Source organism: Patagioenas fasciata, chromosome 1 (genome assembly GCF_037038585.1).
Source record: "Patagioenas fasciata isolate bPatFas1 chromosome 1, bPatFas1.hap1, whole genome shotgun sequence".
Classification (NCBI taxonomy): Eukaryota; Metazoa; Chordata; class Aves; order Columbiformes; family Columbidae; genus Patagioenas; species Patagioenas fasciata.
This window is the reverse complement of record NC_092520.1, coordinates 94166479-94192214: the sequence shown is the minus strand read 5'-3', so window position 1 is coordinate 94192214 and position 25736 is coordinate 94166479. Positions and strand designations below refer to the sequence as shown.

Here is a 25736-nt window from a genome sequence, read left to right as displayed (position 1 = left end):
TGTTGCATAAACTACATTGTCTACTTAGGAGAATTTTTTTTTTTTTTCCTGGTACTAAAATCTAAGTATTACTGAATTATTTGTGGTTAACAAATGAGTTGTTGCTTCTTTCCAAAAAGGAGCATTGACTGAACACTAATTCAGCCAATGATAATGTTGCTGAAGTACCTGACCACCATAAAATGGAAGTAAGAACTCCAGAAGGAGTTCACTGAAGTGCAAGTTGGTTCTTCACTAGGTTTGAAGATTCATAGTTCTGTGTACACTTATGTCGTATGTGAGGTGAAGCACTGACAGCTCCCCCTGACTTATTGCTAATTATACAAAACCTTCACCTCTGCAGAACTGATGGAAATTTTTACTGCTACCTGCAGCACTTCTGCCTAAGCAACTGACCTAACATACTAAGGGCTATACAAGAGCTGGAGGTAAAAAATAAACCAAATTCTGATGCCTTCAGTTGTGAAATGAAAGGGATTTAATACTCTCAGGAAATTCATAAAAACCAAACAGAGAAAAGCTCTTCTTAAGCAGACCTGTGGGCTGTGTGTTTCACAGTCCATCGCTTGAACAGCAGCAGTGAAGTGTCCACCACTATGTCGATGCTGGTGTGTGGGGTCTGACCGTGCCCTTCCACTGTTACTTGTTCCAGAAGATCCACCTATAAAATCATAACATGCACAATAACTAAAGAGACACAAAATTTAATGCCACCAGTAGAACAATGACAGCATGAAGATATTTAAACTGCTTCAAGGTAAAAACACAAGACCTCTGACAATCACTCACATTTTTCCTCATCTACTCTCTGTTTTTTGTTGGAGTAGCTACCTGTTCCAGCTGATTAAAATAGTCGTTTTGATGAGCACAACTGACATATTCATTTTTAATAAAAAGAGAATAAGAGGATATTTATCTGCAAAAGACTCCTGTGATGAGATCAGGAAATAGAGTTTTGTTAGCAGTTAATGAGAAAAACTTACCTGAGCTTGAAGATGTACTAGAGGTGGTTCCTGAAGACTGTGACTGCTCCATGGCAGGACTCGTAGACACACTGTTACTTGTGTTTGTACCTTCGTCTGCTGTTTTCTTAAAGAAACTATGCTGCAGGGCATAATAAGGTTGAATTCGTGTCTTAGGGTCATAATCAAGCATCCTTAAGATGAGGTCTTTGAACTTCAAGTAGTCAGCTACAGTATGACCCGATTCCCCAGCACGACGTCCACCTGGTCCTCCTGTTTCAACTCCTAGTATATTGTGAAGTTTACGAGTTCCGGGTGGTTTGTATTCCTGTTGGGAAGTTAGAAATTGCTTAAAAACAAGTTGTATATTAAGCCTTGGACATGCGTAGTTTAAATAGGCCATAAAAGGAAGTAAAGAAGTAAGAAACTATTCAATGCTACGGAAAGCAGTATTTAATCCATCTGTTTTACAACACGGAACAATAATAAACAACAAAAAGTTACATTTTCAGTAAGGTAAGATGTAAAACAAAGCAGCATCTCACCATTTTATGTATATTTATTCAAAGAGACAGTCCATATTCACATTCTAGTTATGTAACCTACCCTTTTTCCATCTTTGGTCTTCTTCAAGTTCCAAGTGCCATCTGGCAACTTCTCAAAGAACTTTCTTGCTTTTGGTGCTTGGTCAAGGATGTGGGTAGGTGGTATCCCCAGAACTTCCACTATTTTATTCATTTGATCCACCTGTTCCAAACAAAAAATATTTGTGAAGGACATGTAGACAGCTGAGTAGTGTGACAGAGTGACATTCTACAGTCATGTGGGAAGCAAATATTAACCACCTAGACAAGTTCTGAATTAACTGTTAAGTTTCAGAAAAATCCAATTTGTACAAAACAAATTAGTGAATAAGGAGTAAAAGAGGGGACAGAGAAACGGAAAATTATTAACAGGCAATTTAGAGGTCTGACACAAGACACTGCTGTCACTGATGTTTAATCATTTTAGAATTACTTGACTTCCCTAATTTATGCATTACAATTAAACACATGAAAGTAATGAAGAGAATTAACAAAAGTGATAAAATAAAATAATCAAATTACTTCTACCATAATATAGCTGCATACCTCATTTGCCCCACTAAAAAGGGGCTCTCCAGTGTGCATCTCAACTAAAATACACCCAAGGGACCACATATCAATTGCAAGATCATAAGGCATTCCCAGTAGCACCTCTGGTGATCGATAAAAACGACTCTGGATATATTGGTATATCTGAAATAAAAGAATCTAAATGTAATACGCAGCATCCAAAGAACACTATTATGACTCTGTATTACAAAACAGAACTACAACAAAACACATTTTTGGTGTAGGGAAAGCCCAGGTGTCAGTGATACTAAAAAGTATTTACACATTATATTAATAAAAATATGTAAATGTTAATTCTTGAGAAAATACTAGTATTCACACTCTCTTGCAAAAAAATGCAGATTCACTCATGATGACAGTATTTTAAACTTTAAGGTTGATGAGCATAACTTTACAACAAAATTTTAGTCTGGTATCACCTTAAGAAAAACTCAGACAAGCCACATCAGAATCACAGAACTCTTCAGACAAAACCAATAGTGAAAGATCAAAAGCCACAATTATCATGTGATGAAATGAAATTAAATCATCAGGTGATTCCAGGAACTATGAAACAACACATAGGAAAAAATAACCTCCTCCATTCCCAACTATTCTGCTCATTTCACAAGACTGAAAATTCTATCTTGATTATAAACCTGAAGACTGGCTTAAACATATTCCAAAAACAAACACACACCACCACAAACTCACACAACAACCAACCAATAAAACCAAATGACAACCAACGATACCGTACTTTATATTCTAAGTAACACACAATTTTATTCAGAACTTTCCACAAAGGTACTAGTACTTCCTTATGACATCTTAAGTTAACTTTTATGAGGAATTACATGGGGGTTTAGTATTTGTGCTTCGTAACATCTCCCAATTAACTTATTATTGACCTGAAGAATCTAGATCTCATTTCACCTCGTGGTGTCTTCCTTCACCCCACACAGACTAGTTTCTAGTTTCTAGCAAGTCTAAATATATGTCTTACCACTCTCACCTGCTCTTCCCAAACTTATCATGGTAAAAAGCAACGAGGTGCTGCTGGTCAGTCCCAACTCCTCAAGAGAGAACTGGGGAACTTCTGTTTAAGTTAGTCCACAAAGTTTCTTAACTCTTTTCATATTAACATAATGATCCCATCTGCAGTATCGCTAGTCATACTTCCGAAACTTCATCTCTTTTGCACATTTTTGGGAGTTTTTTTGGTTGTTTAGTTGTTTTTAGCACCCAGTTTTCTCAAAGGAAAAAGATACCACTCCCAAATATATAGATTAAACTGCCAAAGGTACACAACTGACCTGGGAAGGCTCAAAATCCTTTTTTCAAATAAACTGAAGTCTAACTTCCATCTATAGAAGTCTTCCTTACCTCTCTAGCTAACAATTTGTTTCTAGGGCAAACAACTAAAGCAAAGGTACCCTGAATGGAAGTGGCCATTTGCTCAGTGAAATACAATTATTTCAACCGGGAAAGAGTCTATTTGGACTAGATTATAAGGTGTAGGCTGAACAGTACATTGTGACAAACTTTTCATTGAGCAAACTGTCAATATAAATCAAACACTTGAGGAATACAATTCAAAGCTCTTCCTGAGGAAAACAGGCTTTGGCATCCAAGCAGAATTATTTATGATCTTAATACATTAACAATTAATGTATATATTTTAACATTTCTTAAAGCAAATGTAGAGCTAATTGGCTATGCTGAGTAGACTATGTTCAACAGATTCCAACAGCTCAAATAAAAAATGCACTCATCTTCAGAGTACATGAATAACAGGACACAATTTCAATTTTTTTGACAACTATTTAATACTACAGATCTATCCTAATCTGAAGAACTGTTGACAGAAAGTAATCTAAACCTGTCCTGGAAATGTAAAAAAACATAGAACAGCATCACTAAACTCAATTCTTTCCACAGTTGCCAAAGTGTTTGTAAAAATGAGTTAGCTATAACCAGTATCCTTAAGAACAACCTAATGCACTGTTTCAACCTTCAAATACCTTTTTACTCCCAAGGCACACTCAAAAGAGGACACGCTAAAGTGGAGAGCATAATCCATATGGAATGGGTAAATAATAAAGGAGTATTTTATTTAATAGCACAGCAGACTTCTACAATCAAGTGCTGAGGCATTCTGCATTAACATAACATAAAAACATAACCAAGGAGAAAAGAAAGATGGAAAGTTTATTGCTATCATGGAAGCTTACATCTGCTGTGACATTAAAATCCATGTTTAAAGCTCCTACGGACTGCTGATCTCTAACATTCTATGTAAAAATTAGTTACTATTTAAGTCAGCATTAATAAAGTTTAAATCAGCTATCCAGGTATTATGACTTTAACATATTAAATTTTTTGTATGTATCCAACAGTAGCATAACTAGAAGTTTCACTAATACTCACCCTCTGTCCCAGCTGACACGAACTGCCAAAATCAACAATCTTGATAGCACTTCGTTTGGGGTTACAGAGCAGAATATTCTCAGGTTTTAGGTCACAGTGAATGATACTAAGTTCAGGAGTCGCCAGAAAAAGCAGTGCAGTGCACATCTGCTGTGCGAATTTTCGTGTCAGGTTCAATGAGACACCTCTGAAGTTGGTGTTCCGCAACAGATCATATAGATTGTAGGACAGCATTTCAAAGACTAAGCAGAGATGGTTTCGGAACATGAAGTGGCGCTTCAAATGCACTTTAAAAAGGGAAAGAAAATAATTAACATACATCCTGTGTGGTACATATTAAATACTAATTACAACACAATGCTTAAATATTTTAATTGATATGTAGGAAGCTGACTTGTGAGAAAGATAATACAGTATTTTTTTTTTTCCCTAGATCTATGGCTATTTCCAGATATTGCTGCGATGCCTAGGGTACAAGTAACATTTTATACATCTGAAGCATCTTCAAGTGTACCTCAGTAAAGCTATATTAACCAAAAAATTATTTAAAAGATACATTTTTTCCAAAATACGCAATCACTCCTCTATTCGCGAAGGCAAACACATTTATGAGTAAAGACAAAAGTCAGCAAAACCAGAAGAAGTAGTACATAGTGTGTGCAACGCAACCTTTGTCACAACACTTGATCTTTTTCAGGGGAGAGTTCATTTCACCACTCTCCTAAAGCTAAAACTGTATTCGAATCCAAGCAAACTGGAAAAAAAGTATACATACAGCAACATTTTCTACAGTAAAGCAGAGATCACTCTTTAGACTGAATTATTTATTAAGAATTTCCATTAAATTTACACAGAAAATACCTGAATGCCAGATTCATTTAAAATGTAGTAAGACAGTACTGCAGTTTATAAGCTATGCCTTCAACTGATTAATTAATAAAACTAATTAATATCTCAAAGGCTTTGTATTCGCTTAAATCAGGCATAATCTCAGTTTATGAAAGCAACCAATCCGGTCCACATCCAAGCAACGTGTTTCACGAAACAGGTGAAAAGTTAATCACATTACTCTGTTAAGAGGTAAGCAGGGTTTACCAGTCTGTCAATCATTCAGGTTGGTTGCCACAAGTAAAAGAAAACTGAAACAGGAAAAATACTTCAGTCCTCAGATAGAAAGCAACACACTCCCCTTCTTTCATAATGAAATCTTGAAGCAATATTAGTACAATGAGCATTCAGACTTTCAGTTAAGGTCATTACTTGGTGTCCTATGGATTTTTTTTTCCTCTGTTATCATTAGCCAGTTTTTTATGTTTCCTTCACAACTTACCTGTAACAATACCGTTTGTTTCCACCCTGATGCCAGTTCTTGCAATACATCATTGTCTAGACTTTTTGTATTTTCTCATCTTTACCATATTTCCAATATCCTCCCACCATGAAAGCCATTTCATGTCCTTATGGTCCTCCTACACTCGATTCCAATTCCTACAGTTGGTTACAGTTCCTACCCAACTGATCTGTCACTACCAGTATGCTACTGGCCGGCTAGTATCGCCTGCAACTGTCACAGAGCTCAAAGAGTTCGGACAAGAGCTGAACTTGCCAAATCTTTCCTTCAGTGAAGACGTCACTTTTAAGCATTTCTCCTCCACTTTGTCACCAATTTTCAAAAAGCTTGAAGACCTTAATGCATTCTTAACACTTGCATTAGATCTGAAGGAGATCAGTCAGAAGGTTTGAAGGAACTAGAGGAGATCTGACAGAAGTATAGGCAGTTTATATCCTTAAAAATCAGGCTCTGCAGTGTATTTACGATGTTCCTCCCAAAGTCCACAACACTTGCAATGCTTTCAGCCTTACTCAGCTGTTCTCAGTATCATGTACCTGAAAGGCTATGCAAGGGTGAACTGCCCATATGTCCCACACACAGGTTTTTTTACATTAACATGATGAATGCTTCAATTAAGTCTTGTTGCAAAAGTATGTTCATAAGCAACTGTTCCTATATCTTTCCACGAAGTGCCTAGAGATCTGTTTCCCATGGTCAGTCTTTGCATAGCACAGAATACAATGTATTCATTCAAACCATGATCTATTTGGGTTTTTTGATCTCTACCAATGCTGTCATGTTCATTAAATAGTGTGTTTAAAATATATCCTAACAGATTTTGAAATCAACTTGAAACAAGCCTAAAACTATTAAAGTCACCTGCCTAAGCAAAAGCAGTATATATTACTTCTCCTCTGTTTAAAATGATCAGAACTTTTTTTTTTTCCTTTGTTTCAGTACTGCTCTCTATATAAAAGTCATCCTGCCTTAACTCACAGAGGGAGATTATATGAAGTTTTGGTCCGTTTCATTTTATCTGATGTTACAGAGAGACGTTGTAAAACCTTAAAGTTCCAAGAGCTTACTTGGTGACGCTTATAGTGTCTTTATTTGCTGCCTTTTAATCTGAAGTCTTTTAACATTCCTGAAACATCTTTTTGATGCAGTATGCTGTCAAGTTTAGTTTTTGTTTTACGTAAACATGTTTAAGTTAAAAACACCTTAAAAACTCTTAAACTGAATGTGTAAAATGCATTCTAAAGATAACATTCTATAAACAAGTTAAAAAAACCTGAATACTCATCAGATAATTTAATATCAATGAATACTGACATTATTTCAAAGGCTAGTTTCTTTCTAAGCTATAGAAAGAAAAATTAGCAATCCAACAGATACATGCAAATCAGAAAAGCATGGCTGTTAGTTTCAGCTTCTACAAACCAAAATAAAGGATGCTTAAAACCAGTTTCATTTCCTTAATCACTCTTTTTCATACTTCTCCATCTCTCTTTACAGCGTGCTGTTGCTTTCCCTCCATTATCTTTTTGCCCAGTTCTCCAATCCAAGAAACAGACATGATTTAATAAAAGATTTTTACATAAGGTGACTTAATTTCATCATTATTATAAAGTTTAAGTAGCATTATAATAATAAGTTAAGGAAACAGCATTCCCATCTACACTAACAGTCAAAATTAAAAGCTTTAAAATATTTTCTGAGCTCTAACTGGGCAAGTCTTAACATATACACAAGTCTTATTTCAGTTTTGTTATACAAAATTTTGAGCTTTTTAAACACACACAATAAAAAATTATGATTAAGCTATCCATAAAACTACTATATGATGTTGTTTTACATCAAATACGCACGCTCTTACCCACGACAGTTCTGAGATAATGTAAGATACATTCAAAGTAGCAAAAGAGATGCAACTACCACAGATCATAGCTCCTATGGAAAAGCTGGTCTGTGGTAACTTCTTCAGGTGTCCATATTATTAACTGGAAAAAGAAAATTCTACGGAAGATCTGAACACTACAGAATAACAAGTCTGCTATCCCACATAATTTTATATAATTTTCTTCTAGATCTGTTCCAGTTACAAAGCAAACTGGAAAATTTATACTAAATAATATTAAGAATTTGAAACATTGTATAATTATTTTAATTTCTTTAGCAACAGAAGCATTAGTTGTAGCATTCTACACTATATAGGAAGATCTAAAATAGTAATAATTTGATTAAGTAAAAATTCAGAACAACTATTCAAATACCTATATAGTACTTCATCTCAGTGTCATGTTTGTTCATAAGCTCGAGCAGTCGCACTTCAATCTGGGCTTGGTTTAAGAAAGCCTTCTTGTTTTTTATTATTTTGATAGCCACCCACTCCTGTTCCACTCGATCATAAGCCTTTACAACCTGAAAGAGAAAAGTCAAATCCATCAGTAAGATCTCTCAACTCAATTTTTTATATACAGCAAAACTCACTTTCTAAACTCCCTTTACTTTCCGAACTCAGAGAAAACATTTTTAGACCTTTTATTCTTTCCAGTTAAATTTCTTATCTTAGATTTCTTTTCTTACTTGATACTACAATAAAGCCACAATTGATAATGTGACATTTATTGCAATGATGTCGCAAAACAGAACTGAGGCTTCAATGAGCTTCACTGGGGTAAATCTAGCAAGTTGTCAAAAATAATACTATAAAATAACTGGCAGAATCCGAGGAAAAACTAACAAAAAAACCCCAACATTACAGGTCCATTCTCCTGACAGCATTTTTCTCAAGCCTTGGCCAAAGCTACAAACAGTCAAAACAAATGTTACTATGTAACATTTGTAATAGGTAAACCCTAGCACCACACTACTGTTTTAAATTAAAAACCCCAACCAAATAGCTAGAAATGTGAACCAACAGCAAAAGGCTGAGGATTTGTTCACTGCAAAATGCTTTACCAGATCTACATATAGTATTCAAATGTTATCTGTAGCAAAAAGAAAGAGCACAAAATATGAGTGTCTTGAGCAGGCACTCAGTATATTCAGATTAAGAAAAAAACAGTTGAAGTTCTAAATGAAACAGGAATACCACTTCAAATTAAATGCATATTCTGGTTCACATGGATTACAGGTTGCTCAGGTGATACACATTACCTGTCCAAATGATCCTTTGCCTATTAAAGAGTCAATTTCATAACGATCCATCCACTTCTCCCCATTTTTTACAATATAGTCGTAGTTGTCATCATCATAGCCATCATTGTAAACTTTTCGCTCCTTTTTGTGACTGGAATCATCTCCTTGGCCCTGCTGATGCCGCCGTTTTTTTTTTGCATAGTAAACCTAGACGTAAGAAGTATATTGCTTAAAAGAGCACTTTTTAGAGCACATGTTCAATAAATAACAGAATCATCTTTTACAATCATATCTAATACTGTGATTTTAAAATGCAACTTCTACTACTAAAACAAACAAAATTCTTTCCTGCTATCATTCTATTTGAAGTCATTATACTAAAGCAAAGTCTTGATGATTAATTTAAAAACAGAGAAAGCAGATCTAAATAAATGCACTAATAACACTGATCCCTACAGTTCATAGGTGCAAAAAGATACATCAGAGTATACCAAGCACACACCAAAACTAAAAATCGTAAGTAGCCCAGAAACAAGAGTTATCAAGTTGCTCCTTCCACAGTCTGGAAAAGAAAAAATTCCAAGGAAGTCAGTAATCACCTCAGAAATCCCTTCAGATTCCCTGCAATTGCCCTAGAGTTGGAAACTAACTGCTGCTTTCCTGTATTAACCATGTAAGTTTTACTTTAGCCAATAATATTTAATTAAATAATTTAGGGAAAACACTTTATTATTTCCTTAAAAGTCCTTAGCCACATTCATAAAGGTTTAGAGCATGAGCCAAAAGACTGTTTGTGCCACTCCTATTTCCTTATAATGCAACAGAAAAGCTCAACATTTGCTTATAAAACAACAGAATATAAAGTCCGGGATAAAAAAATTCTTATGTGCTGGACAGAAAGGAGCAACAGGATATCAATAGGATGTGATCTACAGAGAGGTGGTTTGATTCTTATCTCTTCACAAGATCATTCATAGATAATAATAGATAGATTCATAGATAATAACGTACTGTAAACAAAAACTTCACATTGATGTACATTACAAAAGATATCTGGAGCCATTACCTCATTAATATGCTTGTATGTTTTGATCAAATCTACGGAGAGTTTCCTCAACGGAGCAGTGGCTGGATCACGGAAAGACTGGGGCATCCGCCTCTGTAATATGACCGTATCAAAATTTAGAAAAAACGCTAGGACTTTAACGATAAAATTACTACACCAAATTGCGATATTCCTCACAGATGTACGTTATTTCACTGCAACATCTTTTTCTTAAGTGGATATTAAAAAAAAGAAAAACAAATATAGGAATCAAGAGACATTAACAGTTTAGTTAAATGACTTGGTATACGTAATTAAATTCCTGCCTCTCCTCCCATTATACCTAACAGGCTTAGTCCCAATAAACACTTCTTCCTGCAGTCAAAAATACAGCTCCTTTGACAACAGAGATTCTTGCTGACATTACTCCCCTACCTCATGACTGGTACATGAACTGCAACTGTGTTTAATGTGTAGCTGTATTAAAACCACAAATGGAAGTTAACAGTAATAACTACTGGAGAACTGTGCCAGCTTGCCACATTTAAACTGTATTAAATTTCAAATAAAAAAACCTCAGGTCTACCATGTTTTGCAATATCTGGGCCTAAATCCAGATCTAAAACCTAAAGTTAATCTAAATAAATCTCAAGCATGCACATGGACACCATACCTACTTTCAATGTTTTAAAACAATATCCCTAAAAAGGTAGTTATGCTCCTCATTTGTATTTCCCAAAATTTACTATATTTAGGACAAAACTATCTTCAACAGCAGGCCATTTTTTTAAAATCACTTTCCTGAAGAAACAAGACTTATGTGTAATAAAATTGTGTGCCTCTGTTTTGTTTGCACAAATGCACCATGTAAATTCTGGATGTACTCCTCCTTAAGTTCTGTTTGAAATCTCAGAACATAAAGTTCCTGAAAAGATGAAGTTCTGAGTGGCAAGTTAGAGGTAAGCAGAATCCCCAGCGAAGGCAGAAAAAAAACCTAAGTCACAAAACTTTTCATCTGGCTAAAGCTGACTCCCTGCTCGGCAGACACTTAACTAACAACAGCACAATTGCACCACCAGACAAGCTCTAGCAGCCTCTCTGGTAAGAGTATCCAATGGGGAGCCAGGAGAGAGAGGGATGAGGATAGTGCAACTGCTCTGCTGGCCTGCGTCTCTTTATTCCCTCTCTCTGCAATGACACGAAAACCAGAGGACATGTTTAAGCAACGCCATTGCAGAAAAGTTTGTTTCACATATGCTAAAGCTGCTTCTATTTCCTTAGTCATTATTAAGGGGGGCTAGGTGACCACACGCCACCACATTCAGCCTTACAAGTCTCATCTCACATCATCAAATACGCTCATGCTTGTAACTCTCTTCACTTACAAGCACTTCATCTGACCTGCTGCCTCCTATTACCATTAAACTTACATGCAGCCTCCCACAGCGCTGAGGCAAGAGCATAAGCTATCAATAAAAATAATGAAACTGAGCTTTATATTAGTATTGCTGAACTAATAAACGAACTGGAAAAGCATACCTGCTCCTCTGTTTTTTATGATATTACCTAATTATAGTGGTAGCTGTTCAAAAAGCTCATTTCCTTACCCAATGACCAAATACAAAAATCACATTGAAGTGACCTCAAAAAATTCTCTCAAACAGAAGCAATAAAGAGAGTTCGTGCTTCTGAGACTGGGCCTGAACTCATTACTCAAGTGGCCACACCAGAAAGCTGAGCTCACCATCTCCTCCAGTGGATGTACAGACTGCACTGGAGGAGGAAATGGGACATGTGCAAGGGTGAGGGAGCAAGAAAAAGCGTGAACAAGCGAGAGAGCTAAAAAGTGGGGGAATGGTAGAAAATCGCCAGTAAGCTTACTGCATCTGCCTGAGGCTGGGACTCCCAACAGGTACAACATCGAGTGGAGCTGAAGGCTCCCGAGAAACAGCAATTCAAAGCTTTAGTGCACACCCGTCCAAGTAAGTCCACATACAGATTTTTACACCCCTGCAAGACTGGTGACTGGGGTGTTTTTGATTAGGGAATGTTTGCCTAAGACGATAAAATAGAGTTAACCTCCCCTCAGGGAGTTTTAACCCAAGTCATGCCCTAGGTGTTTGGTCCAGTGAATTCACTTTTGGATATGCCCACTACCATCAATCTCCCTTTAGCAGGTTTACCAAATTAATTCCTTTACTCTATATACAGAATACAACAATTTTGCAAACATCAGGAAACTCTGTATCAAAGTTTCCGAAACAAACTATTTGACAGTTCCCAAACACTTTTGTTCCTTGCTTTCATCTGTCAAACGCATGTTAACCATTAAACAAATCACACCTAAATATGATCGCTTTTGCTTCTCTCTAATGGCACTGTTAATCAACTAAAACACATCTAGTCCTAATCCAAACTGTCACCATTACCGGCTTTCCAAATGCAAGTATTTCCTTTAAACTTCTTAACTTGACTTTAAGAGATAATTGGAACACAGGAACACCAATAGATTTTGCTAGTAATGGAAACCAGGCTTTTTCCTGATGATGGAAGACTATGGAACAAAGTGGTCATTACCCATTTTATACAACAACACACTCAAATTCTTCATCATTGGGGTAATGCTGATTTCCCTCTTGGCTTCAAAGAATGCTCAACCATTTAAGAAAAAAATAAAAAAATAAAAAAATCCATTCCGCAAGCTTCAGTCTCTATCTGGTGGCCAGACAGCAACACTGCAATCTCAGATCTTCCCGAAGATAGAACATAAATCAGGAGATACATTTCAAAACTGAGAGACAGGAAACTACCATCACTACAATTATATGCGCCAATAGATGCCCATCACATTCTGACTGGTTCTCACTTACGCCTCAATTGAAACAGTACAGCTACCTGGGGTAGTACCATGATGGAAATTCAAGTAAGAAAAATTAAATTTTATTTTCTTACAATGCTGAGAAGCAACCCGTAACTGATCTAAACAAAGAAGAATCATCAAATAAACACACAAAAAGGTAACCAAGAGCCTCACTTATGTGTACTCCACACATGAGACAAACCATGTTTTAAGGAAACTACAACTTTTAACTCAGGTATGTAACTTTAACTAGCACAGTCTTTTAGGTTTAATGAATGAAGGAACAGATAACGTAGTTCTCTCTCTTTGGACATATGCTTTGTTATCTAAAAAACAGATGGCGCTGTTCCTCACTAAATGCATTTTTTTTTTATTATGGGAAATTCAAAGCAGATATATGTATTCTGTTAATGGAATGCTTTAACTCAGGTGTTTTTTTAGAAGATCCATCAACATCCACATTCATTAAAAAAGAAGATAAATCCTGCTCGCGTATAGTGCATGTTCCATTTCACAATCAGAATAAATAATGAAGATTTTATATTATAATGGTAACTTTTAGCAAGAATTCCAATTGTAATGACCTGTTTAATAGACTCTCAATTAACTGAATGGACCAGTCTCATCTCCTACGCCACTTACTGTTCAAAACTTCTTGCATCACAACAATGTAGGACAGGAAGTCAACATTAATTGTATATCATGGTGGGCAGCCTCTAATAGATAGTGTCTCCAGAGGGTAAACAACACAGATGTTTAATTGCTATAACCGCAAGCCACAGTAACACTTCCCCATAATATACAGCAAAATTCAGATTTTTAGAAAAATGACCGTATGTGACAAGACTCTTCTTCAAACTGACTGTACTCAGAGCCAGAACTATATGCAGGTAGGGACAGAATTTCAGTCCAGTTACTTTAATCGTTAACTTGTGTTTTGTGAGTACTTCCCTTTCTGGCTTCTTTCCCCAAACAGAAAAGGTTGCTGAATAGAAGTAATGGTAAGAAACAGGCAAGTTCGTTGTTAAATAAATAAATACAGCCAGTAATGAAACTAGGGTCATCTGCTAAGATTTTACCCTGCTTGATTCAGCCCAACTATTGAAAAAAAAAACCAAAAAAAAAAAAAAAAAAACCAACACCACCACAAACCACAAAACAGTGGGCAGCAGGGGGCAAAAGGGGAATGAAAAATCCCACTCTGAAGTTCTTGTTTCCAGAGCATAAACATATTTTTCTACAAAAAATGTCTGAAACAGTTGGACAGTGAGAGAAATGCTTTCACTGAAGGGAAATGCATGCTCCCATTCCTGACAGAGCCTCCTGAAGTCTGATCGTCACTAATAACAATGTTGTTGATTAGGTAGCTGAAGTAACTGAACTAACGATTTGCTACTGCCAGCTAGAACACTTTAACTTTGCAACGATCTAGTTGCCATCAGTACAATCTCCGACCAACATAGGGTGAAGCAAAACCTAGAATCTTCCAGGTGCTACGTGATCTTAGATACATATCGAGAGAAAGATATTTCGCAGTCAGCCTGACCTTTGAATTCCAGGTGCTTTGTGAAAGCCAAACTGTTAGAATTTGTTACCAAAATCTGCCCAGGAATCTCACCTCAACTTCCTTATCAGGTAAATAAATTTTCTAATCTTTTGTACTTAACTGAAAAAAAGTTTCAAGCAATCTGAGTGACCATGATAAAGACAAACATCAGCACAGCACAAAAGAAATGCTTGTTTCAAGTAGTAAAAACTTTTCAGCTCTTATATTCACATCAGACTACGCTGAACTCTCAAGATGCAACCAGTTGAAACAGGGCCAAGAAATGCTACTGTTTGTTACTACTAAAGGAGAAAGGTCCCACAGATCTCACCTTTTCTATTCACTCTAGTCCACTTGCTCTTACTGTTTTCCTGAAGCAGGCTTTGGCACTTGTCAGAGAGTTAAGACCACTAAACCAAGAGCAGGACTCCATCCTGCCAGCAGGCTAGGCACTTGGTGAAGCACAGATAAAAAGTAAACCCTTACAGTCCAGCGGTTTTCAGGGAACAAAAGCCTTAAGCCTGACTACTGAAGAGAAAAAGAGCTGGAAGTTTTAAACTGTAATTTAAAACCTCATAAATAAGTGAAAAACAAGGCAACTTGGCTGGCTTTGAAGTATCTTCCTATTATTTGTTCCTTGCCAATGATGAGAAGAGTAGGTTTTGGTGACCATCAGCATAAAGTTTCTGTAAATAATATTTTAAGGGTAACATATAATATAAATACATACCATTTATACAGCTTTAATATAAATTGTCATCACTGTTTCCTAACTTTTAATCTGCAACTGTGAATGATTCATAAAATGTGAGAATATGGTCTGCAAGCCATTACAGCTCAAAAAACAAGCAGGACAAAGCAGGAATAAAACCAATACATTAATATTCAAGGCCTAGCTTCCCCATTATTTGGTTATGAATGAAAATCATTACAGGAACTTGAACAAGACAATGCCCCTCCAAAAAAGGAGTCAGTCCTCAGTAAAAAGAAAGACACAAAAATAACCTGAAAAATCATAATAAGTCAGATCTTTGGTATTTATCAAAATGGCATTGTTTACAGAAAATGCTGCTGTTTTACATGCTGAAACTTAACAGCCACTCTCAGCAACTGACAAGCATTATCCTTATATATCTTGCTGTAGCCTGAAGAAGCTTTCTTTCAGAGAAGAGTTACTATCAAGAGCTACCCATTATTTCTATAAAACTTCAGCATTCCAAAAGCTGAGACTTCATCCCTGCATTTTTTCAAGCTAGTCAATTTTCCCTGGATTTGGACAAAACACTCTGTTTACAAAGTTCAGCAAAACGCAGGCATCAAGAAAGCAACCTTTGTAACGTTTGCATTGTCGATTCCGTCAATGAAAGATTGACTCAGAGTTATATGAAGCCGCTCAGCATACAATTTAACAGACGGTTAGTTAGGAAGAGGGGTGTTTATCGGCACGGCTATTTGGGTGAGGGGCGGGCGGCCTCTCCCCGCAGCAGGCGGCGGGTCCCGCCGCGCGGCGCAGTGTGGCACTCCGGCCAGCAGGTGGCGGCTGCGGCGCGGGAAAGAGCTTCGCCCGGCGGCGCCGGCAGAGCCACCGCCGGCCCCGGGAGAGCCCCGCCTCCCACACCCGGCTACCGGAGCGACAAGGTAACGGATGGAGCGCTCTCGGGGGCAAAAGGGCTGGCAGCTCGCTGTTCATCAACTGTGGGACGCTCGCACCCAAACGGGCTTCTTCGAGGCTGTTGAAAGCGATGGCACCAAAGCTGACCCGACCGTCTGGGCTGCTGACAACCACTGTTGGCATTAGGAAGTTCTGGGAAGCAGAAGCTCACAGATCTAACTTGTTATCTGTTTGACTGGATGCAAGACATGGCATTATAAGCATCTACCCTTTAAGAACTGCACCTCCTATATCTGCCAGAAGTCACCTTTTTCTTCCTCCTATTTTTCATGGCTGTATTAGATAAATTTATCAAGCTTTCTACTATTCCTTTTGCTGTCTGAGTTCAAAACATGGTCTTCTCAACCGTATGTACTTGAAAACATAGAAGTATGTCACCTTATGTGACTGAAGAGAGTTTGCAATTGCTAAAAGCTTACTCTCAAGGGTGGGTGTCAAGACGATGGGACCAGACTCCTTTCAGTGGTGCACAACAACAGAATGAGGGGCAATAGGCACAGGCTGAAACATACGGATTCCATCTGAATATGAGGTGAAAATTCCTTACTTTGAGGGTGATGGAACACTGAACAGGCTGCCCAGAGAGGTTGTGGAGTCTCCTTCTCTGGAGACATTCAAGATACGCCTGGACACATTCCTGTGCGATCTGCTCTGCGTGAACCTGCTTTAGCAGGTGGGTTGAATGAGATGATCTCTAGAGGTCCTTTCCAACTCCAACCATTCTGCGATTCTGTGAGTCAAGCTTTAGTAACAGACAAGCCCATAAAGGAAAGAACTGGTGGTGGGATTCCAACAGAGCACTGAAACAACCACACAAGGATGGTTCAGAAAATGATCTCTGCAAGAGTTTTTCAGAATTGACATATACAGGACAGAACTGCTTTTATCAAGGACAGAGAGAAACAAGTTGCAGCATATTCAAGGTAATACCTCAAATAAAAGGGATTCCTGTAGAAATGTCATACAGAAATAATCTGTTAAGATGTATGTGTCATTTAGACATGAAGATCTAGTTGGTATGCAGATTACATCTGGAGCGGAAGGCAAGATGGTAGTCCACAGCAATGGCGTCATGTAAGACAGCACAAAGCCTTCAACAACAGGGTTGTCATGGCTTTTATGAGAAGAAAAAAGACTAAGAGTTACATTTTAATCAAGATGAACTAAAGTTGATAAAAGGGCTACTGGAAAAGAAAAAACAAAAGTATTTTTTTGTAGAGCAGATGATCTGACTCACCAGCGTAGAGATATTTGCAGGATTTGGTTTTGCAGATAAGATTAACCAGAAGTGCAGTGTAAAAGCAAAAAGCCATTCAGATTCCCCAACAGAAGCTCATACAGAACATTCACACCAACCTGGAATCTGGTGAAAAGTCTATATGGCACTTGTTGGCAGGAGAAGCACAAGAAGTCAAAAGAAGAAAGACTCACAAAGGACAAGCAGTCAGACTTCAAGTTGGCCACCAAAGTGAAGGCTGCTGAAAGCAGCTCACAAAGTATGAAGGAGTAAGAGTTCTGAGCAGCTTAGGCAGAGGACTATAAAGACTTCAACAATGCAATTACAGTAAAATAGGAAGACAGAAGCTACAATGCACAAAAAAAAAACAATACAGAACTGGAAAAATAAAAACACTGATTCCAAAATACTGTTAGTGGTGCAAAGACAGCTTGGTTGCCATTATCAAGGTGGCCAGCTGATCATTTCTTCATAGGACTAACTTCTCAGAGCCAACCACAACTTTTCCCCTACATTCACATCCCCATCTCAATGGGCTGCATTCTTTAGTCAACAATTCTTGGCTATTCTCCAAAAACTATTCTTCAGCTTTCTAATATTCAGCTACCATTTAAAAGCCATTGTGACCACATGGATGGCAATACATCATAAAGTTTCTTGATCTTGCTTTTTGGTTTGAAAACATGAACAACTAAGCACTAACATACACTAAAGCTCACAAATGTGATGCCAGATTCTAACACCTAGATTAAGTACCTTGAAAAGTTTAAGAAACATAGCAACTTTTCTTAATTGGCAGGCTGATTCACTAACCTAACTGTAGAGGTTTTGGGGGGACCTTTAACCTAGAAAAACTCACATAAAATACCTTCATAGATTTTTCAAGCTAAATACTATTATAGATGAGCAGATTTACTCTTCCTACTGAATGGCTCTCATGAAAGCAAAAACATCTTTTGCCAGCTCCATTGACTTTACCATTCTTCACAGGGCTCTTAGCCGTTACAGATCTTCAAATCCTAGTATCAAACACCCTGGCACTTAGTTTGACCATTCCCATCCTCTCTAGTCTTTCCCTCTTTCTGTCTAAGTGCCTTTCTACAGAGCAGTTCTTGATGGTACTGTAGATTTTTCTGCCCAAGTCAACTTGAGCACGAGAAGAGACCTGAAGCTGGTAGCAGCAAAAGACTTCACTCTTGATCCTCTTGAAATGAAACAAGCCTCATCAGCCTGCACCGAATTTGAAGCTCTGACTTACAGATTTCCACACTTCAACCTTTGACATCTATCTGCATCCATGTCTCTACAACTGGGCTGTGCCATTTTTAAGCAAGCAACAGAATTCTCTCTTACATAGGCAAATACCAGCTCTTGTGACTAGCAACCTAGCACTATTTAGGAAGCTACTTCAGCAGTTCTAGCAACTGAAAAGTGGTAAGAAACACTGATCTTGACAGCTCAAAAGCACCCATAATCATACTAATCCCTGTGTTCATTTTGCCTCCTTGCAACAGTAAGGAGTAAATTAGTAACAGGAAAACCCCAATGATGGCACAACTTTAGATTTTGCCTTTTTTTTTTTTTTTTAAAGCAGGTATCTTCCTTAATAAAATGTCTTTTGTGCAAACCTCTCTATTCCAGAGATACTAAGTAGTGATTCTGCATTAGAAAACTGTCCATTAGAACATGTAATAAAGCAATCACATTCTAACATCAAACAGCCCTGGAAAAAAAAGCATTGCTATTAAACTCTCTTTCCAAATCTCCACTTGGACAATCTTTCTCCCTTCTCATCTAATAAATGTTAGAAATAATCACAATAAATATATATCAGACATTTAAAAACAACTTCCTGAAACTTATTTGTCCACCCACCCCTGAAGAGTCACGAGTTAGTTAAAAAAAGTTTTTAAAAGTTAAAAAAACCCAAACAAACAAACAAACTCCCCCTCCCCCCCAAAAAAACCCCATAGCCCCGATCCTGTAATTTTTGGGTGTATAATATATTTAGAATAAAAATTATGACATCTAAAATGACATTTTTGTTATCACTTACCTGGTTTGTTAATGTTAGAGGTTGCTGAATCTGGTCAGCATACGATAAGGCAGAAACCTGTTGGTCGTTTATGTTCTGCTGCCGACGATCACTGTACTGCTGATGCGAATGGGACATCTGTCCAGCCATCTGAAGGCCAGCAGCATGGAATGAAAACGATGGTGCAAGCCGAACAGATGAAGGTTTGCATGCTGAAGTCTCTCCTCCTGCAAAGACAATGTGAGTTTTTAATGCAGTTAATGGCTTGAAAATATTTACCTCAGTTCGTCTCCTAGCTCACAGCACTTATGAACACTAATAGTTTCACCGTTTTAACTTACAGAAGAGTTTTCATACACAATGAACCCAGAAATCATCCTCATGTGAAGATTACCTGGCTAAAGTTCTTCTCATTTCATTATAACAAATTGTTCATTAATCATTTATTCCTATTTGTCCTTAACATCCCTTTTCTTACATCTTCACCTATATGTCATAACTCAATTGGAATTTGACAGGGTTTATTTTCAAATATATGACTTTCGTGTATGGATTCTACGAAAGCCAGAAAAACACAAAAGTTCTGCCTTTCAAAGTTGCCCACAGCAACTTTCCGCACCAATTGTACCACAAGAAAAAGAAAAGGCTAGTGCCCACTCTTCCCTGGCTCATCTTCCCTGGCTTCAATTGTTTATGCCTTCCTATAAGCTACATTTTTTACCTTCCACCCTTCTTCCAACACACACTGTACTTCAACTCAGCTTCCTGACTCCTACTGCTGAGTTTTGTCAAGCCATAGGTAGCAAGCACCGTAACTTGAATTAATTCCTTTTTGGCAAGGTGAAATCAGACTGCAAGAAGCAACTGCAAAGCAACTGCAAAGCAAGAGACAAACAAAACACTTGGTGTCAAGTTGCAGGAGAATGGCAACTAGATTCCGTAACATCCTGAAAATTGCCTAATTCTGCAGGCATAGAATCTGCCTCTGAGTGGGATAGATCCTGCACTTCTCAACTCCTGTTTCAGACATCTGTCAGATGTCGTATAATTGGTTCAGTCTACTTTTAACTTTACTGTCCGCTAACAGTGGAAGAAAGTTTGAAGTATAATATGGTTTTCTTCATTTGCTAATGAAAGTTTAGCACATTCCACATCTAACACCCATCTTTTTGCTTTTTGCTGACTATGCCAAAGGGGGGAAATTCTCTAAATGGATGCTATGCTGGCACAACATAAGAGACAAAGCAGGATGGGACAAGCAGCCAGGCACACTGAAGCCAACATTGCCACTGAACGAATACACATGGAATCAGAATCTGAAATCTGGAAGCACAATTATTGGTGAAGATTAAATTTAGAAGCAAGATGTGAAATAATCAAGCATCTTAACAAGCAAATGAAATCCACATTTCCTTTACAACCAAAACCTTGCAAGAACACATAATCAGCAGAAAACTGCAGATAAACACTGCCCATCGATTTGACTTTCTTTAAAACAACTGACTGCTCAATTCACGACCTATTCTAAATTAAGAAAAAATAAAATATTGAAATGATACTATATCACTGACTCAGCACCTATCAGGGCAGAAGAAGAACTGCATGGGATGAAATCAAATGCCATTTTACATTAAGAACATTTTTTAAGAACATATTCAATAAAAAAGTCAAAATAATATTCAAGCAGCAACAAATAAGAAAGCCTATATATAGTATAATCACTATTATTTTAAAAGGGGTGAAGTGAATTGTACAGTAAAATACCCACTGACAGACCACTGGTATTTTTCTCCAGTGTTACAATTCAGTACTACTAGAAGACTAACAGAACAAACTGCTCCAGAAAATGAACTGGCTACCCACAAGCACCCACATATTTTCATAATGTTTCATTAGATCTTCATACATTAAAAAAAAAAAAAAAGAAAAACAAAAAAGAAAAACTTTTAAAAAATAACAAAGATATATAAAAACTAGGGTTTTGTGTGCATTATGGTGCCTCTGGTAACATGATAAAATATCAAGATGACCTTACAAATGGAAATACAGACATTCTTGACCTAAAACCATTATAAGCTAAATCAACGTAACATTGTACAGAAGATTACTCGAACTCTTCTATAAAATGTCCATTAAAAACTGCATTGTGATTTTTAACACAAATACAGATCCTCATAAGCTCTGAAAGTGAAAGTGCCCTTCAACATTTAAAGATACAGTGAAAATGTAAACTTTTAAAGATAGTTGCATCTTTTTCTGTTTTCATTCCAAGTAATATCTTATGTTCACCTATGAACTGGGCAACAGATTGTCACCTTCTTTCTTAAATTTAAAATTATGTATTATGAAGTTCATATTTAAATACAGTGGGAAAACGTGCAAAGATTCTAACTCATCAGTCGATTTCTCTTGAAGATATCATGGTTCCTTTATATATTAATGCATCTGTCACTTAGATCACATAAAAACTCTACAGAAATATTTTTCTCACTACTTTATTTTCTTAATATCTAAATCCCATTTTTACTAGAGAATCAGAGTTAATCTTCCATTTGTACAACTTGGTAAATTTAGTGTACATATTTTTCAAGATATAATGAATATTCCTCTAAGAGTGGGTGAACACATGTAAGACGTTATTTGGTATGACTACTTTCTGCTCTTAATTTCTGCTGATTTTCTGCTTAACCTGAAAAAAAAAAGCCTTATTTAGCAACATCATGGTGACTGAATTAAAATTAAAAAATATTTAAATTCAAAAATACCATTAATTCTAAACTGTAGAGCCAATTAATAGTTTTATTTTTTGTATTTTTTTTTACCCCAGGCCACAATCCCCCAATAGCATACTAGACATCTAGCATATTAGATAATGTAATAAAAATATTTTTTATTATTTAAAAAAATTCTGCACTTGCACCTGTCCCTAAAAAAGCACAAAAATCCTGATAGCATGGAGTTCTCATTTAATGTTTGACTTCACAGTATCTTCTGACACTCACTCAAAAGATGACAACAAATGCAAGAATAAACTGAATAACACACTATACACATTTAAAATATTTTTTAAATAATAATTTTTATTTTTAAAGTTATTTTTTAAAAAAACGTTAGAAATATAATTAACCCACAAAAGAACAGTCACAATACTGACGTTTCACATCAGCTTTGAACTTTTGATGCTTGCACACCCTTTCTCTTCTGAGTCCATTAGCAGGACAAAGAGGTTGTAGCTTTCCTCATCTTCCAAACTGCCAATGGTCAGCTGGACCAACTCAGTTACTTCAACAGCAACGCCCCAGAAAAAAAGAGCTTTCTAATTTATAACAAGGTGACTGGACTGCAGAGTCACAAAGAAAGTTTCTTTAAGAACCACAGTCCAACAAATAACTTATTTTATTCATTCAATTTAAGTATTTTTTGAAGAGTCAATGTTTGTGATTAACAAGCATTTATCTATTTGCTTGGAGATAAGTTATGCACAACCTAGGATGTCAACATTATAAGAAGTTTCTTGTTGGATACAATTTTTATTAAGTATTGTTCTCTGGTAGAAATGTGAACTGATTTCAGAGAGGACTGAATCTTAGAAAAGGGGACATTAAACACAAGAGCCTGGCTAGAGTCTCATGACCTGAAGTCTATTACAAGTAAAGGACTGGAAACTGGCTAACTCACATAGCATGTTCTTACACCAAATAGAAAGGTATTTTAATAGTCTCTGTGAAGATGGTGGTATCAACCCTTAACCATGTTAACAATAAGCAAGAACTATCTGCGTCAAAAGTTTAAAAAGTGTAACTACAGGCTCTGAGAGATCAGTAGCGAAGTAATTTTCATCTTTATGGTTTCTTACTGTCACTGGCAGAGACACACAAGTTCACAGACTTCTCTTGCTAAAGGCAGCCTTAGCTATCAACAAAAACAACTCATGTTCAGGATATGGTCCCTGATGAAATACGTGCTCTTGCCACATGTCAGACTTTGTTCCCTGATACCTGCAATCCTATCCCGGTACAACTAATCCCAAGAGAACACTCATAACTTACTATTATGAGCCAAGAACCACCTAATGACATGTTTGGAAAAAATAAGGGGAAAAAGAAGAATGGGCTAGAATAGCAATCTTGACCCTCCTTCAGTTTTAGGCTGAGAAGTCAGTCAGCTATAGAAATAGCAACTTTTGTGTACATCCATTAATTGAGGTTCACAAAAACCCTGGTGGCTGCAGTTCATTTGAAGAGCTCTAGACATTCAAAGAAATAAGAAACTGGCCACCACGGCAGTACTAAAATCCAAAGGAGCTTGCTACCTTGACACATCCATAACTTCTACAGGATAGAAATAGCTAAGAAACAAGGTCTAGTCAATCATCAGTCTTCCTCTCTAACCACTGTAAACTCAAATGATTGTGTGTTGTGGAGCATCACAGGAAGGAGACAAACTGACAGAAAACAAAAAGTATGCCAAGATCTCTATGCATGAAGTACATTAAGAGAAGAGATTGCAGATTGGGAGTGGGTAGAATTATGTCACAAATTGGCCTTACCTAATATGTTCATTCAGGGAACGGCATAAAAATATACAGTTTTATGTATGTTTACAGTTTACAAAATTTTCTTTGCCTGTGAAGAGATTAAATCAGAACTCGTCAAAAAAAAGGTCCAGCTACAGGAGGCAGCCTTTACTTGAGCCTTGGGAACATGTCCCTTTCCTCCTACAGCCATGAAGCGAAGCTGTTCAGAACACTCTATTTCATTAGTGACATTCCACACACCGTAATATAAGCAAAATATAGATTATAATTACTGTCTCTGGAAAGTAACAAGTGAGAAAGAAGGAGCACTAATAAAATGCAACACTATTGTACAACCAAACCACTGTAACTGGAAGAAAACGTTTTAAAGGGCCCAACAGTATAAATGTGATGATAGAGAAAACTTAACTTTTAACCTCGAAAGAGGTTCATAACCCAAAACTATCTGAAAATACAGATATTGCAAAAATGAATCGTTATCATAAGGAAGAAGGTAGGGTTTATTTCTTTAAAGCATCATCTTAACACAGTGGAAGAGTATTAAGTTCAATAACATATTTCTTTATTTGGTAAGGATGGGAAATACTTCATTCAAAATAGGTTTGTTTTAAATGACTTTTCCAAGTATCAAAGAAACTCGTAACTCAAAGTAGAAAAATGCTTGAGACGGTAGTTATTGAACAGTCTATAAATGAACTACAGTTGATTTAACGTAGGAGAAATTTTGGTACAATTTTGCATAGATTTAAAACTCATTGCAGTTTCAAAATTCAATTTCCTACCTCATCTACTTTTCATTCTCTTATTCCAATTTTGACATCAGTCAATATAACTAATTTAAGTATTACCTCCTCCTAAAAAAAGTATCATAAGGTAACTAAGTGGTGCAATGCATTGCTGGCCTTCTTTCAAGATAAAGCAAGGTACAAATGTCCACCGACTGACTATAAAAGTTGCAGGTGACAGTGTGCCACCCCAAGAGAGAATCATTGTTCGTGAAAAAAAAAAACAAAACTGTGTACTGTGGTTATTTAAATTTGGTAACTAAGAATATGAAAATTTCAACTGAAATTTTCCCTACAGCTAGGCCATTGTAAAGTCTATTTTCTGGACAAGATTTCTAAGTCTAATAAAACTGGAAGCCATGTCACAGCCCTCCCCAGTCACTGGCTGAGCATGGGCACAGCTGGCCCAGACAAGCTGCAGATAACACATCCTGGGAGATACTCAAAACCCAACTGGGCAGAGTCCTGAGCAGCCAACTCTAGGTGGCCTTGCTTGAGCAGGGGGAGGTTGGGCCACGTGATCTCCAGAGGTCCCTTCCAGCCCCAAGAGTTCTGTGATTCCATGACAGAAATGTTGGCACAAAGTAAGTGACAGGATTTCTCTCTTTGAATCAGGGAGTTGTTAGACCAGGTCCATCACGTGGGATCGCATTTGAAAATCCCCATAGCAATCAGATAGTTTTTCTGCATTTCTGTCACCCAACCCATTAAATATGTACTTTGCTTCTCAAGGTATGTACGTGACTCTCTCTGTCCCTTTGTCACAGTTCTACCAAAGTATTCTATTTAGTTATGTTTATATTGAGGGATTAAAAAAGGAAACAAACTCGGACACGAAAACCATTAGAACAAATCACATTTTCTTAGTATTTCTTCACACCTATTTACCTCATACTTAAAAATTAAACCCCAAAAAGGATCATTGTGACACTTCTGACCCTGTGAGAGCTTGTCTTCAAGACTGACAAAAGCATCCTCCAGTGCAGCAACTGATCTTGACTTCATGACACCAAGAGATAG

The 25736-nt window shown here is 36.9% G+C and overlaps 1 protein-coding gene across 2 annotated transcripts in view; it reads right to left on the bottom strand.

The window, feature by feature from the left end:
* The window catches only part of DYRK1A (dual specificity tyrosine phosphorylation regulated kinase 1A), an 88547-nt gene that overhangs the window by 3832 nt on the left and 58979 nt on the right, over positions 1-25736 (bottom strand). For both annotated transcript variants that reach the window (XM_065862079.2, XM_071811077.1), the window contains exons 3-11: positions 19416-19621; positions 10066-10158; positions 9018-9206; positions 8132-8279; positions 4526-4812; positions 2093-2239; positions 1569-1709; positions 984-1290; positions 537-661 (exon numbers count right to left, since the gene is read on the bottom strand). In XM_065862079.2, coding sequence (XP_065718151.1) covers positions 537-661; positions 984-1290; positions 1569-1709; positions 2093-2239; positions 4526-4812; positions 8132-8279; positions 9018-9206; positions 10066-10158; positions 19416-19621 — 1643 coding nt within the window. The remainder of the gene's footprint in view (positions 1-536; positions 662-983; positions 1291-1568; positions 1710-2092; positions 2240-4525; positions 4813-8131; positions 8280-9017; positions 9207-10065; positions 10159-19415; positions 19622-25736) is intronic.